The following is a 15,716-nucleotide window of genomic DNA, read 5'->3' as shown; positions in this document are numbered from 1 at the left end:
ACTCACCCTTCTCGTGGCATGGCTTGAGAATGTTTAAAAGTAGGGGAAAAGGACTTGACCACAGTGAGACATATGTCAGAAAATGGATGGCATCTGAATTTCATGACATGAAAATGTAACTACAGAAATGAACTACATCATTATCTAGTAAATACTGCTAATCTAATGTTGCAAATATTGTACAGATTTAACTCAATTAAACAGACACTTACAGACCATCAACATGCCCCAATCACCACTTATGTACCAGGAACTGTGCTAGCATTACAAAAAAAAAAAAAAAAAAAAAAAGGAGCAAAATACAGTTTTCACTCTCAAAGAAATCATAATCCAGTGACGAGACAGCATATAGACCAGTATTCCCCCAAGGTATTCCGAAGAATTCTATTTCGCACAATATTGATAGGTTAGCCAGAAAAATAGTGTTGCGGTTCCAAAAGGCTTGAGAAATACTGAGTAGGGCTTTTCAGAGTCTTTAATATGCTCAATGTCTTGTGAATCTCTAAGGAGTTACTTCACCATGAAACACTTTTTCCCAATATGTATAAACACCTCATTGGAAACAGTATTCTTTGAAATACCAAACTAGAAAATGTTTTTATAGGTAAGTTAATGTTATATATGGCAAGAGTTCCAAACCACCTCCATTAATGATTCATTTTGGTTCCCACACTATAAACAGATCCCCAGGGGGGTTGGAGGAGGGAGAGCCATGGTAGAAAAGACACTGAGGAAGGGCCCAAACCGTCCCTTCCCAAAGCAAACCCAACAGCGTCCTGCTTTCCCAACCAGAGAGCAGGACACAGCATCCATGGCTTGAATGCCCTGACTGAACAAAGATGCCCTAGGTCGTAGTTGATCAACTGCTGGTCATGCAGGTGAAGATCCCTGGTTTCTACAAAGTTTGTATTCTCTGAGAAACTGACTTCTACTTTAAAAACAGCAGCAGCGACAACAAACCACTATGAGAGCAGAAGCTCCTTACATGAGAAAATGATCATAATGCTCATTCTGCTAACTAGTTGTAGAAAGTGACAGAAGAACAAAGGGAGCAGAAGTATGCGGGAAGTCCACGCCATGCCCTCTGCTTCTGAAGGCTTCTCTTTAGTCAAGAGGGCTAACTCTGGAGAGGTAAAACTGGTCCTGCTTGCTTGCCAAAAGAGTCATTTGGTATTGGTTTCCTGCAAGCAGCATGATGAGTCTCCTGTTGCTTGACTGTGTTTGTTTTGTTTTGTTTGCTGAGGATGGGAGGAAGGGGGACAAGGAAAGCAGGAAGGTCCTTTCCAGTCATGGGAAGCTATGGTTTTGTCCTTCAAAATTCAGCAAGAAGAGACACTCAGCTGGTCCTCCACTTCCCCATGTGACCCCAAAAGCCAAACCCCGTAGCTTGTTCCCCAGGCTTGCTTCACCTCATATTTTCAGAAAGCCTGAGGAATCTAGATTTCAATGGAATGGTAAGCTAGGGGTAAAGACTCGATGTTTTGTCAGGCTACTTACTGCAAGGACTGCCCTGTCTCGTTCCACCAGGTCTGCAAGCTTATCCAACAGACGTCCTCTTTCTGAAGCGTCCATCCTTCTCCACACTGAACCAAGAGAGAAAGCCAGGCGGGCTGCCTGCACTGCTTTGTCTATGTCTGCCTGTTAGAGAGGAAGAGGCACAAGTGAAGAGAGGCAATGCTGCAAATAAAGCAAGAACCACTTGCTTTCACAAAAAGTGACTAATGACATCAGTGGTGATGTCTGGAGAGCATGTTTAGTGCTTTGCTGTCTCAAGGTACTTATCTCATAGGGAACTTTTTTTTCTAAGACGGACGTACCTTGTCTGCTTCTTGAACTTCACACACCTGCTCTCCTGTGGCTGGATTATAGACAGGGAACACTCTGCCGCTCTCTGAGTTCTGCCACTCGTTGTTAATAAAGATCTAAGGGAGCAGACAACAGAATGGGGTCCGTGAGACAAGTGCAGGAAGCCAGCCAGTGGTGGAGTGTTACACGGAAGCACCATGGTAGTAATACTTTCTCTATCTGCTTGCTGGTATACATATAGTTAAAGTACGGAATTTGAAGAGGTACGAGACCGTTGATTATTGTGCAGTCCAGCCTCACCTCCAATTCAGGAATTTCCTTTATGGTATTTTTACCTCAATATCATCCAGAGATTAAATATAATTCTTATCTTTACTGAACCTGTCAACTAGTGAGAGAGCCAAACAAGGAAGGGAGGACAGAGAGTCTCACATATATATAAACCATACACTGAGGGTAAGAAAGTATTAGAGTCCAACCCCTGACCAATATCTCAAAAAAGTAAATCGTGGATCAAACGGACAATCATCAGGCCTTGGATACTAGTTTCTCTGTCAGAGGCATAAGTGACCTCACAGGGAAACCTGAAGTGTGCTGGAATAAGCATTTGTCTAATTTACAGTCAGATTCCAAACTGAGCAACGACTGACCAAACCAACTGGTGCGTTAAACAAGTTACATGTGTAAATCCAAGTCAGATTTCTTTCCTTTTGCTGGAGAGGCTCTCTGGCTCAGCAAAGGGAAAAGGCCTATAACTTTCAAACTGGTCTCTCTAGAACTTCGTGAGAGCCTTGGTTTCTTTATACAGGAAATGAAGATTATATTAAAATGGCAAGGAGAATAATGGCTTAAGAAATTATTCAAGTCAACTTCTCAGAAGATTTGTAAGATATGGTTTAAAGGAGGAGGGAAAATATAGACAAAGACATTTTTAAAAATTTTATTGAGAAACCCAAACTAATATTTTTGGACAATGAAAGCTCAAAGCATACACAAAGATATTTTACTCTATAAAATTTATGGCACAACCACAAAAATTTCTAAACTTATGAGTCAGTCAGTTTAGAACAAACACAATGATAAACTGGTTTGCTACTGCCTGGCATTTGAATAATCACAGACAAGGTTAAGTGAGTGTAGATCTGCAATTTTAAATATTAAGTTCCAGATTATTTCAAAGCTTTGCTTTTTCCTTGATTTAATAATACAGTGAGCCTGGGCTGAAGGAGTCTTTTCCTGAAGGCTTTTTAAGATAAGGGGAAAAATTACCTTACCTCTGTAAAAGCACTTAATACAAAGGTATTGAGCACAAATATGATGACCTTGAAATTGCACGTTTTACAGTTTTTCATATGTCGTTTGTTAACATAACGTATTCATTTGTATAATGTATTCATTAAATGTGTAGGTATTTCTAGACACAGGAGAGATAAAGATGACTAAGAGTTCTAGCCCTCCAAGTTGAACAGTCTCCAGTAGTTCATTAAATACTTACAACAACCCTAATGACAGGATTTTATTATCTCTACTGAAGATGAAAAAATTGAGGGAGGTTAGAAGTCCAAAGAAGCAGGTTCTCACCATGGCTCTGACGCAGGCTGCTGCTCTTTCCACCACACCATGGCTTCCAGAATTGCTCAGCCCAAAGAAACACAACTGTGCCCAACCCTAAGTTAAGATCTGTAATTCTTGGAGTCCCGGTCTAGTTCTCTTTTCATTCAACTTAACAAATTTCCTAACAATTCACAGCTCTTCAAATCTGCATACTATTTGGAAACACAATAAACCTCCAAGGTGACAAATGGGGAAAAAATTAAGAGGTTAATTTCATTAAAGATTCACTTCTAGCTGTACACCAGAAATTGACACATTGTAACTGACTATACATTAATTAAAAAAAATTCACTTCTAGAGTATTACCAGGTTTAAGGGAGAATGGGTCTTGCCAATATTCCTTACTCCTTTTATTGACTATTTGACTAGAACTTCTTCACCCCTGGAACATAATCAGATCCAATTTAAGTTTATAGGCTTCTTTGTTGAACATTTATAACTATATGTAAGGATTGATATTTCACGACTTTTATTGTATCTTGGAGGTCTTTCAAAGATCAGAGAAAAATTACTTATTTTTAATAGGATAAAATTAATTCTTTTATTGCTATCATTTAGGTCCAGTGATCATTTTATTAATCTAAAATACAAGTAAGCCAGAAAGAGAAAGAAAAATACCATATGATATCACTTATATGTGGAACCTAAAAAAAAAAAAAAGACAAATGAACTTATTTACAAAACAGAAACAGAGTCAAAGACATAGAAAACAAACTTATGGTTACCAGCGGGGGAAGAGGGTGGGAAAGGATAAATTGGGAGTTCAAGATTTGCAGATACTAACTAATATATATAAAATAGATAAACAACAAGTTTATATTGTATAGCACAGGGAACTATATTCAATATCTTATAATAACTTATGGTGAAAAAGAATATGAAAACGAATATATGTATGTTCCTATATGACTGAAGTATTGTTCTGTACACCAGAAATTGACACAACATTGTAAACTGACTGTACTTCAATTAAAAAAAAAAATATATATATATATATACACATTATGGTACTATATAGAAGTTTGGAAAAAATACACTTAAATAGTCTTCTCTATCTATATGTTAAGTTCAATAAAATTTTTACCTTAAAAACATATTTCACTGATGTCTTATTGCCCTGGGATATGAAACTCACATTCCTTGATATCGATACATTTAGTTGCCCACCATAATCTATCCTTACACCCTGCACCAGCCTTTGATCTTTCTGGAAGATTCTTGATTTTGTTTAGTTCAGGGCAGGTCCTACTGACAGGCTAGTATAAGTTACAGATCCCTTTTCAATAATTTTTTTATTGAAGTATAGTTGATTTTATAATCTTTTCTAATATATAAAATATTTCAGGTTACAAAGGAAACAAATCATTTTGAAATACAGTTATCAAAAACAAATTTGTAGAATAGTAATATATGTATGCCTTTATTAACACATCAAATAAGAAGATTATAAACTTAAAATAAAGGCATTAAAATTGTTTAAATTTTTAACAGATCTATCCAGTGTGAAGGTTATTGTTGCTTGGCATAAATAAGAACATTAAATTATGGGGCTGCCTTTGGCTCACCTCCTTCCGTGTGTTGATCAGAAAACAAGCAAAATAGAGAATGCAGGAAAGCAATGTAACTATAACTGTATCGTGGTATGAAAATATTTGTGATTTCTAATGATGATAAAGTGAAAATACACTATCACTATTGTGGTTTTTTGCCTACTTACATAAATGAAAGAAGTAAGATTTTAGTTAGAGAGTATTGAAAAATAAAGATATAATGTTATCCAATCCCCCCAAAATAATAAAATAAAATAAAGTACATTATCAGATCTTAGTGATCGTTTCCTGTATCTTGAAACACTTTGCTACTTCATCATTAGGAATTATTTCATCATCACTCATCAATTATTTCTAAGTATGCTTTTTAAAAAACCTAAAATAAAAAGGAAACAAAAATTACGGAACTGTTCAGAAATAAATGAATACATCACCAATATTTCATTATCTTTTGGTTTTGTTATTATATTGCCCAAAGTAATGCATCATCTCTCAAAAGAGTATAAAAGAATGGTGGAGACACCATCTCTGTCATCTTCTTTTTAGCTTTTACCGAACATAATTAAGAATTCAGAATTTTTCATTTCTGTCCATAATGAGAAAGAGAAGAAAATTAACAGAGAAAGACATTTCACAATTGTTAGATGAGTCAGAGATGAAGGCAAAGAGACAGAAACATCAGAGAGTCTACTGATGAGGGTGAAACTGACTATATAAGCAAAATCTTGGACTATGAGTCTTTAGGATAAATAAATACATTTTCTCTAACAAGAATCAAAGAGCAAACAAGACGCTTAAAAACACAAAAAGGAAATATGACCCAGTTAGTCATTCAATAAGGACTTAATCATTTAGTATTTTGCAACAAGAACTCTGGACCATCTTGTTTTGATAAAAGAATATGTTAACAATTAATTTATCTTTTATATTTGTGGGAAAAATTTTACTTGATATGATTCACAAATGGACAAATACTGAAGACAGGTGTACACACAAAAGGTTATGATTGGAAGGATAGATATTAGGTGGAAATAAAAAATTTCATTGGATTGATCAATCTAATTTACATTTATAAAACTAAAAATGAAAATGTTTTTGTAGTTTACAACAAAAAGATGGCCATGCTCTCTTCTACAAAATTATGAGCCTTCAAATTTTTCAATAGTATTACATAATGATAATGCAAATATGAGGAACCAAAAGTAAAAATAAGTAACAATAAGAGATGTGCTTAAAAGTAACCTATTAGGGATGTGCTTAGAATTTCCAATCACTATTTATAACATAAACATTTCCAGGTTCAAACATGATAACTCATGAGCAGATAACTGCATTCAAAGGCCATGGCTCATTTCATGTACATATACCTCCAACACCCAGAAAATACGGAAGAAAATTTTGGTTTGTTATTTTAAAATTCTTGTTTTGTTGTTTTCACTATCTCTTTACTTTTACTTCTTTAAATTTTTCAAAAAACAACTTAAAGTTTTAAAGCTATATAATCTCCACTGGGCCCAGATGGTAAATGTGATGACTATTTTTCCTGGTATGCTGAAGGTTAAAATATATGATATTTTTATTGCATTACTATTTTCATAGACCTAGCCTTATGACGCTTAAAAAACTTATACTGACAACTCTGTTGGCACACAAGAAAGCAAGTACCTCCAAACTACCTGAAAGTTTTCAGCTTCTCTGAGCAATTTTGAAAGTTTTGAATGCTGTCTAATGTGATCCTCTCTAACCAGGCCTCCTTGAAGAAACAGTTTACCTCAGGGCTGTAGCAGGGAAAGCACAAGATGATCCTGGAATATTGTGGTGCCAGAAATCAAGTACATGCTCAAAAATTGACAGCGATATATCAAAAGAACACAGGAGCCAACGTGAAGGGGCTCCCAATGGGAGCAATACTGGGATAATTTGAGCAGCAAAATAAATAATGGTAGTAATAGATTATTACCTTAAGAACAAAACAGGCATCCAAAAGTCCATAATAATACACATTTTTAATATATAAATAAATAAATGGCAGATAAGGAAAAGCTCTTAACAGCAGAATTCAAACTAATAGTTGTTTGACTACTGACAAGGAATGACAATTAGATTATCATCATTTGTCAAACAGCACGATAATAACTGCTTCAGGCAAATATTGTCAGTGGATGGTAAAATTAGTAGGTAAAAGTATAATGAAAAATTGGATGTTTATGTAATCTCAAAGTATCTCCCCTTAAGATTCTTATTAATTACAAAGAGGAAAAAGGTAACTTCACACTGGAGAAACCTGGCAGACAGCACCTTAATCAAGTGACTAAAGTTCACATCACCAGTAATGGACAAACTGATCTTTACTAACACTTTGTCTGCTTGTCCTACTGACAATTAGACAGCTGTGCTGCAGTCTGCCACTTTGGTGGCAGATTTGTCAATACACCCCTTAGTTCTATCATTTTTTGGGGGTTTTTTTTAACATTTTTTATTGATTTATAATCATTTTACAATGTTGTGTCAAATTCCAGTGTAGAGCACAATTTTTCAGTTATACATGAACATATATATATTCATTGTCACATTTTTTTCTCTGTGAGCTACGATAAGATCTTGTGTATATTTCCCTGTGCTTCATTTTTATATTTATAAATTTTAGTTTACTTTATTAGTGAATTTTAGTGTAACTATTAGATTCTCTGATAAAATAAAACTATTTACCAATATGAAGTGACCTCCTTTATTACTAAAAAAAGCTTTGTGTCTTAAAGACTATTTTGTTTAATATGCATAAAGCCACCTAAGCTTTTCTTTAGTATTTCCTGACACATTTTTTCCCATCCTATTACTTTCAATTATGACTTTACCATTTTGATGTGTCTCTTTAAATGCTTTACAGCTATATTTTTTCATTCAATATGAAAATCCCTGTCCTTTAACTGGCAAGTTTAATACAATTGTATTTATTGTCATCATATTTTGTGTTAAATTATGTCTTTTGTGATATTTGGACTTAGTGCTATTTGTCTTGTTTTATTTGACTTCCTGTTTTCTCCTTTCTTGCCTCTTTTTAAAACTTAATTAACGTTTGTTCATTTTACAATTTAATTTCCCTCTTTTATTAGTTTGGAAGTTGTATACAGTCTTTCTATTCTTTCATTGGTTATCCATGATATTTTATCACTCATATTTAACAAAGTAAAGTCTAAAGTTAATATATACTTAAAATTCCTCCCAAATAATTACAAAGGACTTAAAACACAAAATTTAATTGCTCTTTTCCAGGGGTTTCTTTGTTATAAAATTATTATTTAATACAGAAAATGATTTCTAATATAGAAGATTTCTTGATTTTTATTTTATTTCTTAGAATTACATTTAGTAAAGATTTATTGGGGGTAAAGTCTCATATCTGAACATAAATTTACTACACCCTCATGCTCAAAAGATACACCTAGAAAGTTATACAATTCTAGCGAGACAATTATTTTCTCACAGAACTTTGAGGATATTATTCCAGTATTTTCTCTCCTGCAATGGTGTTTACAAAATATCTCTGCTGCAAGTCTCTGATGATCATTATTTTGTTGATGATTCACCTTTTGTATCTGGTTGCTTTTCAGATCTTGTCTTTGTCTCGGTATTTTGAGTTTCATCACAATATGTTTACGTATCAATTTCTTTTTTATCTTGATAGTTAAGCATTGTGCTTGCTGCATTTGTGAATTTTGTCTTTTAAGTTCTAGAATGTTCTTTATTATTCTTTAGGTTTTCTCTTTTTTTGTTTTTTTTTGGGGGGGGTGATAAGATTTATTTACTTGCTTATTTATTTTAATGGAGGTATTGGGGATTGAACCCAGGACCTCATGCATGCTAAGTACGCCCTCTACCACTGAGCTGTACCCTTCCCCTTAGAATATTCTTAATGATTATCACCATTTCCCTGAATATCATTCTTTCTATTCTCTGCTCTGGAACTCTGAGTGTTATACCTTTTTAGCCCATCATCAATGTCTTTTAACCACTCATTTTTCATCTCTTTTAAAAAATATTTTATGTAAATATAGCTTTGTTGCTTTTGTAAATGTGCGACAGACTCTTCTGAACAATTCAAACTATACAGGAAAGGAAAGAAAAGGTTACAAAATCACCTCAAATTTCATCATCCAGAAATAATTAAGTTCACATCTTCATGACCATCCTTCTAGACATGTTTCTAGGCCCACAAACATATATGTATATAATTCCACAAAACAAGATAAACTTTACATGAGCTTTAGAACTTGCTTTTTAAAAAATTAACAATATACTGTGGATATTTTTAATGATTTCTTTGGGTTCCAATATGTATTTTATGCACATAAATATATAGGTGTGTGTGTGCACGTGTGGATATGCGTGCATGGGTGTATGTAAATTTATTCAATCAGCCCTCTATTGACAGACATTTGTTTCTATTCTACTCCTTTTTCTCTGTGTTGCAGTTGAATAATTTCTTCAGATCTATCATCCAGTTCCCTTTACTTGGCTCTAATCTGGTAATTTCAATGTTTATATTTTTATGTCTAAAAATTCTGATTTGTTCTTTTTCAAATCTGCCTGGTCATTCTGTCTTGGCTTTTAAAATTAAAGTTTTAGGTTCACAGAAAACAGCACAGAGAGATCCCACATACCCCCTATTCCCCTCCTCAGTTTCTTCTACTTTTAATATCTTGCATTAGTGTTGTACATTTGTTACAACTGATGGACAAGTATTGATAAAGTCCATAGTTTATATTAGGCTTCACTCTTTGTGTTGTACAGTTCTATAGGTTTTGAAAAATGCATAATGTCATGTATCCACCATGACTTAACACAGAATACTTTCTTCACTGCCCAAAATATCCTGTGTTCCACTATTTATCCTTCCCTCTTCCCCCTAAACCCTGACAAATACTGATATTTTTACTGTCTCCTTCACTTTGCCTTTCCCAGAATGTCATATCGCTGGAATCACATAGTAGGTAGCCTTTTCAGACTGGCTGCTTTCACTCAGCAATTTGTACTTAAGGTTCTTCCATGTTTTTTCATGGCTTATTAGCTCATTTTTCGGTTAATGCTGAATAACATTCAATTTATGGATGTACCCCAGTTGGTTTATCCATTCACTTTTGAAAGACATCTTGGTTGCTTCCAGTTTGGAGGATTCATGAATAAAGTTGTTATTAACAGCTGTGTGCAGGTTTTTGTGTGAACATAAATTTTCAATTCATTTGAGTAAATGCCTAGGAGAGTGATTGCTGGATTACATGGAAAGACTAGTCTTAGCTCTGCAAGAAACCGCCAAACTGTCTTCCAAAGTTGAGTTACCATTTTGAATTCCCACCAGCAATGCATGAGAGCTCTTGTTGCTTCACATCCTTGTCAGCATTTGGCATTTTCAGGTTTTCTCTTTTGCTATGTTTTGTTTTGTTTTTTATTTTAGCCGTTCTAATAGGTGTGCAGAGGCATCTTGTTTTCGTCTGAAATTCTCCAATGACATACGGTGTTGAGAATTTTTTATATGCTTATTTGCTGGCTGTGTATTTTCTCTGATGAGGTGTCTTAGATCTTTTGCCTGTTGTTTGAGTTGTTTTCTTAGTGTTGAATTTTAAGAGTTCTTTGTATATTTTGGATACAAGTTCTTCATTGGACATGTGTCTTGTAAATATTTTCTCTCAGTTTGTGGCTTGTCTTTTCATTCACTTTTGCAGATCAGAAGTTTTTTGTTTTAAGGAAGTCCAATATACCAATTTCTCCTTTCATGGTTCATGTTTTTCGTGTTGTATATAAAAATTCACTGCCAAACCCAAGATCATCTGTATTTTCTCCTATGCTACTATTCTATCTTCGAGAAGTTTTATAGTTTTGTATTTTACATTAAGCCTATGATCCATTTTGAGTTAATTTTTGTGAAAGGTGTAAGGTTGGTGTCCAGATTCATTTTTTTGCATGTGGATGTCTCTTTGTTTGAGCACCATGTTGAAAGGACTATCCTTTCTCAATGATTGCCTTTACTCCTTTGTCAAAGATCAGTTGACTGTATTTGTCTGCATTTATTTCTGAGCTCTCTACTCTATTCCATTGAACTCTCCATCTGTTCTTTCGCCAATAGCACGCTGTCTTGATTATCGTAGCTTCACAGGAAGTCTTGAAGTTGGGTACTGTCAGTCCTACGGCTTTTCTCTTCTTCAATATTACTGGCTCTTCTGCCCTTCGATATAAACCTTAGAATTTGTTTGTTGCTACCTACAAAATAATTTATCAGGATTGTTACTGGGATTGCATTGAATCTACAGATCCAGTTGGAAAGAACTGACATTTCAATAATATTGAGTCTTTCTATCCATGGGATGTATCTCCATTTATCTAGATCTCTTTCGATTAATTTCATCAGAGTTCTATATTCTTTTTCATAAATATCTTGTACATATTTTGTTAGATTCGTACCTAAGTATTTCTCTTTTGTGGGACTGTACGTGGCATAGTGTTCCTTATTTCAAATTCCAATTGTTCAACTGGTGTGTAAGAAAGCAAATGACTTCTGTATTTTAACCATGTGTCATGCAACCTTGCTATAATTACTTATAAGTTCTAGAGGTTTTTTTGTTTTTCTGGGGTTTGGGGAGTCAATTCTAGGGATTTTTCAACATATAAATCATGTCATGAGCAAAGACAGTTTTATTTCTTCCTTCTCAATCTGTATACCTTTTAGTTCTTTTTCTCATTTAGTTCTTTTTCTGTATTATCTAGGACTTCTAGTACAATGTTGAACAGGAATTCAACATTGAAGAAAGAATATTTTGCTTTGTTCCCAATCATAGAGGGAAAGCATCTAGTTCCTCACCATTAGGTATGATATTAGCTATAGGTTTTATACAGATGTTCTTCATCAAGTTGAGGAAGTTTCCTTGTATTCCTAGTTTGCTGAGAGTTTTTACATGAATGGGTGTTGGATTTTGTCAAGTGCTAATTTCTGTACATACACATATTATCACATGATTTTTCTTCATTAGCCTGTGGATGTGACAGGTTACAATAATTGATTTTTGAATGTTGAACCAGTCCTGTATACTTGGACTAAACCCCACTTGGTTGTGGTATATAATACTTTTCACACATTGTTAGATTTTATCTGCTAATATTTTTGAGGGTTTTGCATTAATGTTAATGAGAGAGATCAATCTGTAGTTTTCCCTTCCTGTAGGAAACTGTTCTTTCTGGTAGGAACTGTTCTTTCTAATTTTGTTTTCTGGAAGAGATTGTAGAAAATCGGTGTGTTTGATAGAAGTCACTACTGAAACTATCTGAACTGGTGCATTTTTTATTGAGGAGATTATTCATTACTGATTCAATTTCTTAAACAGATACAGGTCTATCCAGGCTTCGCCAATGTGAGTCTCCATCCTCAGCTCCCACCATCAACTATTCCTTCCTTCTAGGTCTCTTAGGTCGGCCTCAGGAGAAGGGCTTTTGATTGGGTTCCAGTACATCTTTTCAAGCCAGTCTTCAGATGTAAATTAAATGCTCTTAGGTCCAAACATTTGGAACCAGGAAGCAGAAGGTCATGCAGTACAGTTTGAGGCCATTTAAGGGCCAAGTCCTGGGTCAGGATAACTTACGTTCAAAAGAATTGTGAAGGAGCTGGCAAGAAGTGATGACTATCTTAAGACTGGGTACCAATTTAGTAGGTGTTGGGATTTTATATGTGATGTCTTTGGTTTTGGAGTCAGGGTAATACTGGTCTCAAAGCATGAGCTGGGAAGCATTCTGTCTTCTTCAGTTTTCTAGAAGAGTTTGTGTGTAGAAGTGGCATTATTTCTTCCTTAACTATTTGGTAGAATTCACTAGTAAAGGTATCTGGGCCTAGAGTTTTCTTTGTGAGAAAGTTTTTTAGCAACAAATTCAATTTCTTCAATAAAATAAAAGGCTATTCAAATTACCTATTTCTCCTTGGGTGAGTTTTGGCAGACTGTGTCTTTTAAGAAATGTGTCCATTAGTTATCATATTTGTGGGCATAGAGTTGCTCATAATATTCCTTTGTTATTCTTTTAATGTCCATGATGGCTTCTCCCTGTTTCTGATACTAGCAATTTGTGTCTTCTTTCTTTTTCTCTTTGTTAGCCAGGCTAGATGTTTATCAATTTTATTGATCTTTTCAGAGAAACAGCCTATGGTTTCATTGATTTTCTCTATTGTTTTCCTGTCTTTCATTTCATTGATTTCTGCTATAATTTACTATTTTTTATTCTTCTTGATTTAGGTTCATATTACTCTTCTTTTTCTAGTTTCCTAAGGTAGAAGCTTAGACTATCTCTTACCTTCTAACATATGTACTCAATGCTATAAATTTCCCTGTATACTTTTTTTTTAATTGAAGTATAGTCAGTTTACAATGTGTCAATTTCTGGTATACAGCATAGTATTTCAGTCGTATATGTATACATACATATAATCCTTTTCATATTCTTTTTCATTATAGGTTACTACAAGATACTGAATACTGAACATAGTTCCCTGTGCTATACAGACGAAATTTTTTTTTATCTATTTTATATATAGTAGTTAGTATCTGCAAATCTCGAGCTCCCAATTTATCCCTTCATGCCCCTTTTCCCCCTGGCAACCATAAGTTTGTTTACTACATCTGTGAGTCTGTTTCTGTTTTGTAGGTGAGTTCATTAGTGTCTTCTTTTTTGTTTTTTTCTTTTTTTTTTTTTTAGATTTCCCCATATTAGTGATATCATATGGTATTTTTCTTTCTCTTTCTGGCTTACTTCACTTAGAATGACAATCCTCAGATCCAGCCATGTTGCTGCAAGTGGCATTATTTTATTCTTTTTTATGGCTAAGTAGTATTCCATTGTATAAATATATACCACAGCTTCTTTATCCAGTCATCTGATGGTGGACATTTAGGTTGTTTCCATGTCTTGGCTATTGTAAACAGTGCTGCTATGAACATTGGGGTACATGTTATCTCTTCAATAAATTTCCTTCTAAATACTGCTTTCACTGCATCCCACAAATTTTGATAAGTTGTATTTTCATTTAGTTCAAAATATTTTAAATTTCTCTTAAGACTTATTCCTTGATCCATGTGTTATTTAGAAATGTGTTGCTCAAGCTCCAAATATTTTGGGATTTTCCACGTTATCTTTCTATTGTTAATTTATGGTTTAATTCCATTGTGTTCTGAGAGTGTATTTTTGGTAAAAATTCTACTCTTTGAATTTTGTCAAAGTGTATTTTATGGCCCAGAATGTGGTCTAACTTGATGAATGCTCCATGTGAACCTGATAATAATGTATATTATATGCTGTTGTTGGGTGGAGGTTTAGCTTAACTATTCCTAGAGCATTTGCTTCTAGAGAAAACCCAGCTTTTGCATTTTCCCTCAGCTCCTTGATCCGTTTTCAGATCACTGTTCTTTTAATTAAGCAATACATTAAAAGTAATATATGCAAGGATAGCTGCTCCTACTATTTCTATTTAATACTGTAATATTATCAGATATTTTTAGGCAAAAAGGTTAAAAATAAGTAATGTTGTCATTATTTTCAGACATCTTGATTGTGTAGAAATTCCTAAAAAAATCTACCAAAAAATTGCTAGAAGTATAATTTAAGTATAATTTATCAAAGTCCCAGGATACAAGATCAATACATTATCAACAAATTAATGGAAAATGAAGTTTAAGTACATATATTTATACACACACACTAATTCATACAAGATCTAGCTCCACTGTAACAGAAGGACCCTTTAGAGTATATAGTTTACTTTAATGTCAGAAGTATAAATCATGGGCAGCAACTATTAATCTTTTAATTTATATAAATTAAAAATAATAATCTAGAAGAGTCTAAAAAGGAGTTACGGCTCTTAGTTGCAATGCAACCACTTCATAAAATTGAGGGAGCTACAAAACTCTCTCACCCCTCCTCTGTGAAACAGGTTTGAGAGAAGAAAACCAGTGTGAGTTGAAACTAAGAGGGAAAGGAATTATTGAACAGAAATTTGTTTCACAGAAAAACTGCAAAATGCTTATTAAAGGCCTATTCTAAACACGGAGTTTTTTGTAGGTACTACTGAAAATCTACAGAAGACATGTACTCTGCTGTCCTGGAGCTTATAATCATGTTTCAAAGACAAGATTACTTTCAGGAAAGTTAAATAACGTAAGACACTCTATGATTTAGTACCAAGATGAGTGGTAGAGATAAGCACCACAGGAGTTCGCTTCGGAGAAGGGTGACACCAGTGTGGGCTGACATGTTAAAAGAACACTTGAGGGAAACAAGAAATAATGAGGGAGTGTGACCTGGGGCAGGGAAAGGATAAGGCAGAAGAAAGAAACCCTATCCCTAATAAAATTATTCAGCTGGCCTGATCAGCCCCTCTTCCTTGACTTCAGCTCCTCTCAAAGATTATCTGATACCCGGGTTGAAGGAGTGTGATGGAGAAGGAAGAGAGCCAAGTTTAGCTTCTCTCCTTCCCTCCCCGGACTCTACCAGTAGCTCCAGCACTTGAGCGACCCCTGGGGTCTCAGCACTGGCCTCTACCACAGCACTGTCTTCAGAGTAAGCAGCGTGCCTTCAGGCAAGCAGGGCCAAAAATAATCATGAAAATCCATAGAGTCAGAGAAAACAGGTCAGAAATTCATAAAGCTAGTTAAATAGAGTCATATGAAGAAGGAAGACATGAAAAAAGAGAAGAATTTTAAAAATATGTTATAA

The 15,716-nt window shown here is 34.5% G+C and overlaps 1 protein-coding gene across 3 annotated transcripts in view; it reads right to left on the bottom strand.

Moving 5' to 3' along the window:
* The window catches only part of ALDH1A2 (aldehyde dehydrogenase 1 family member A2), a 112,314-nt gene that overhangs the window by 61,579 nt on the left and 35,019 nt on the right, over window positions 1–15,716 (bottom strand). For 2 of the 3 annotated variants that reach the window (XM_032481094.1, XM_032481093.1), the window contains 2 exons: window positions 1,818–1,922; window positions 1,498–1,638 (listed from right to left, as the gene is read on the bottom strand). The exons of the other annotated variant lie outside the window; for it this stretch is intronic. In XM_032481094.1, coding sequence (XP_032336985.1) covers window positions 1,498–1,638; window positions 1,818–1,922 — 246 coding nt within the window. The remainder of the gene's footprint in view (window positions 1–1,497; window positions 1,639–1,817; window positions 1,923–15,716) is intronic. 3 annotated transcript variants of the gene reach the window in all.

This window comes from Camelus ferus, chromosome 6, assembly GCF_009834535.1.
Source record: "Camelus ferus isolate YT-003-E chromosome 6, BCGSAC_Cfer_1.0, whole genome shotgun sequence".
NCBI classification, from domain to species: Eukaryota; Metazoa; Chordata; class Mammalia; order Artiodactyla; family Camelidae; genus Camelus; species Camelus ferus.
The sequence above is the reverse complement of the archived record's forward strand: the minus strand, read 5'-3'. Positions and strand labels throughout refer to the sequence as shown.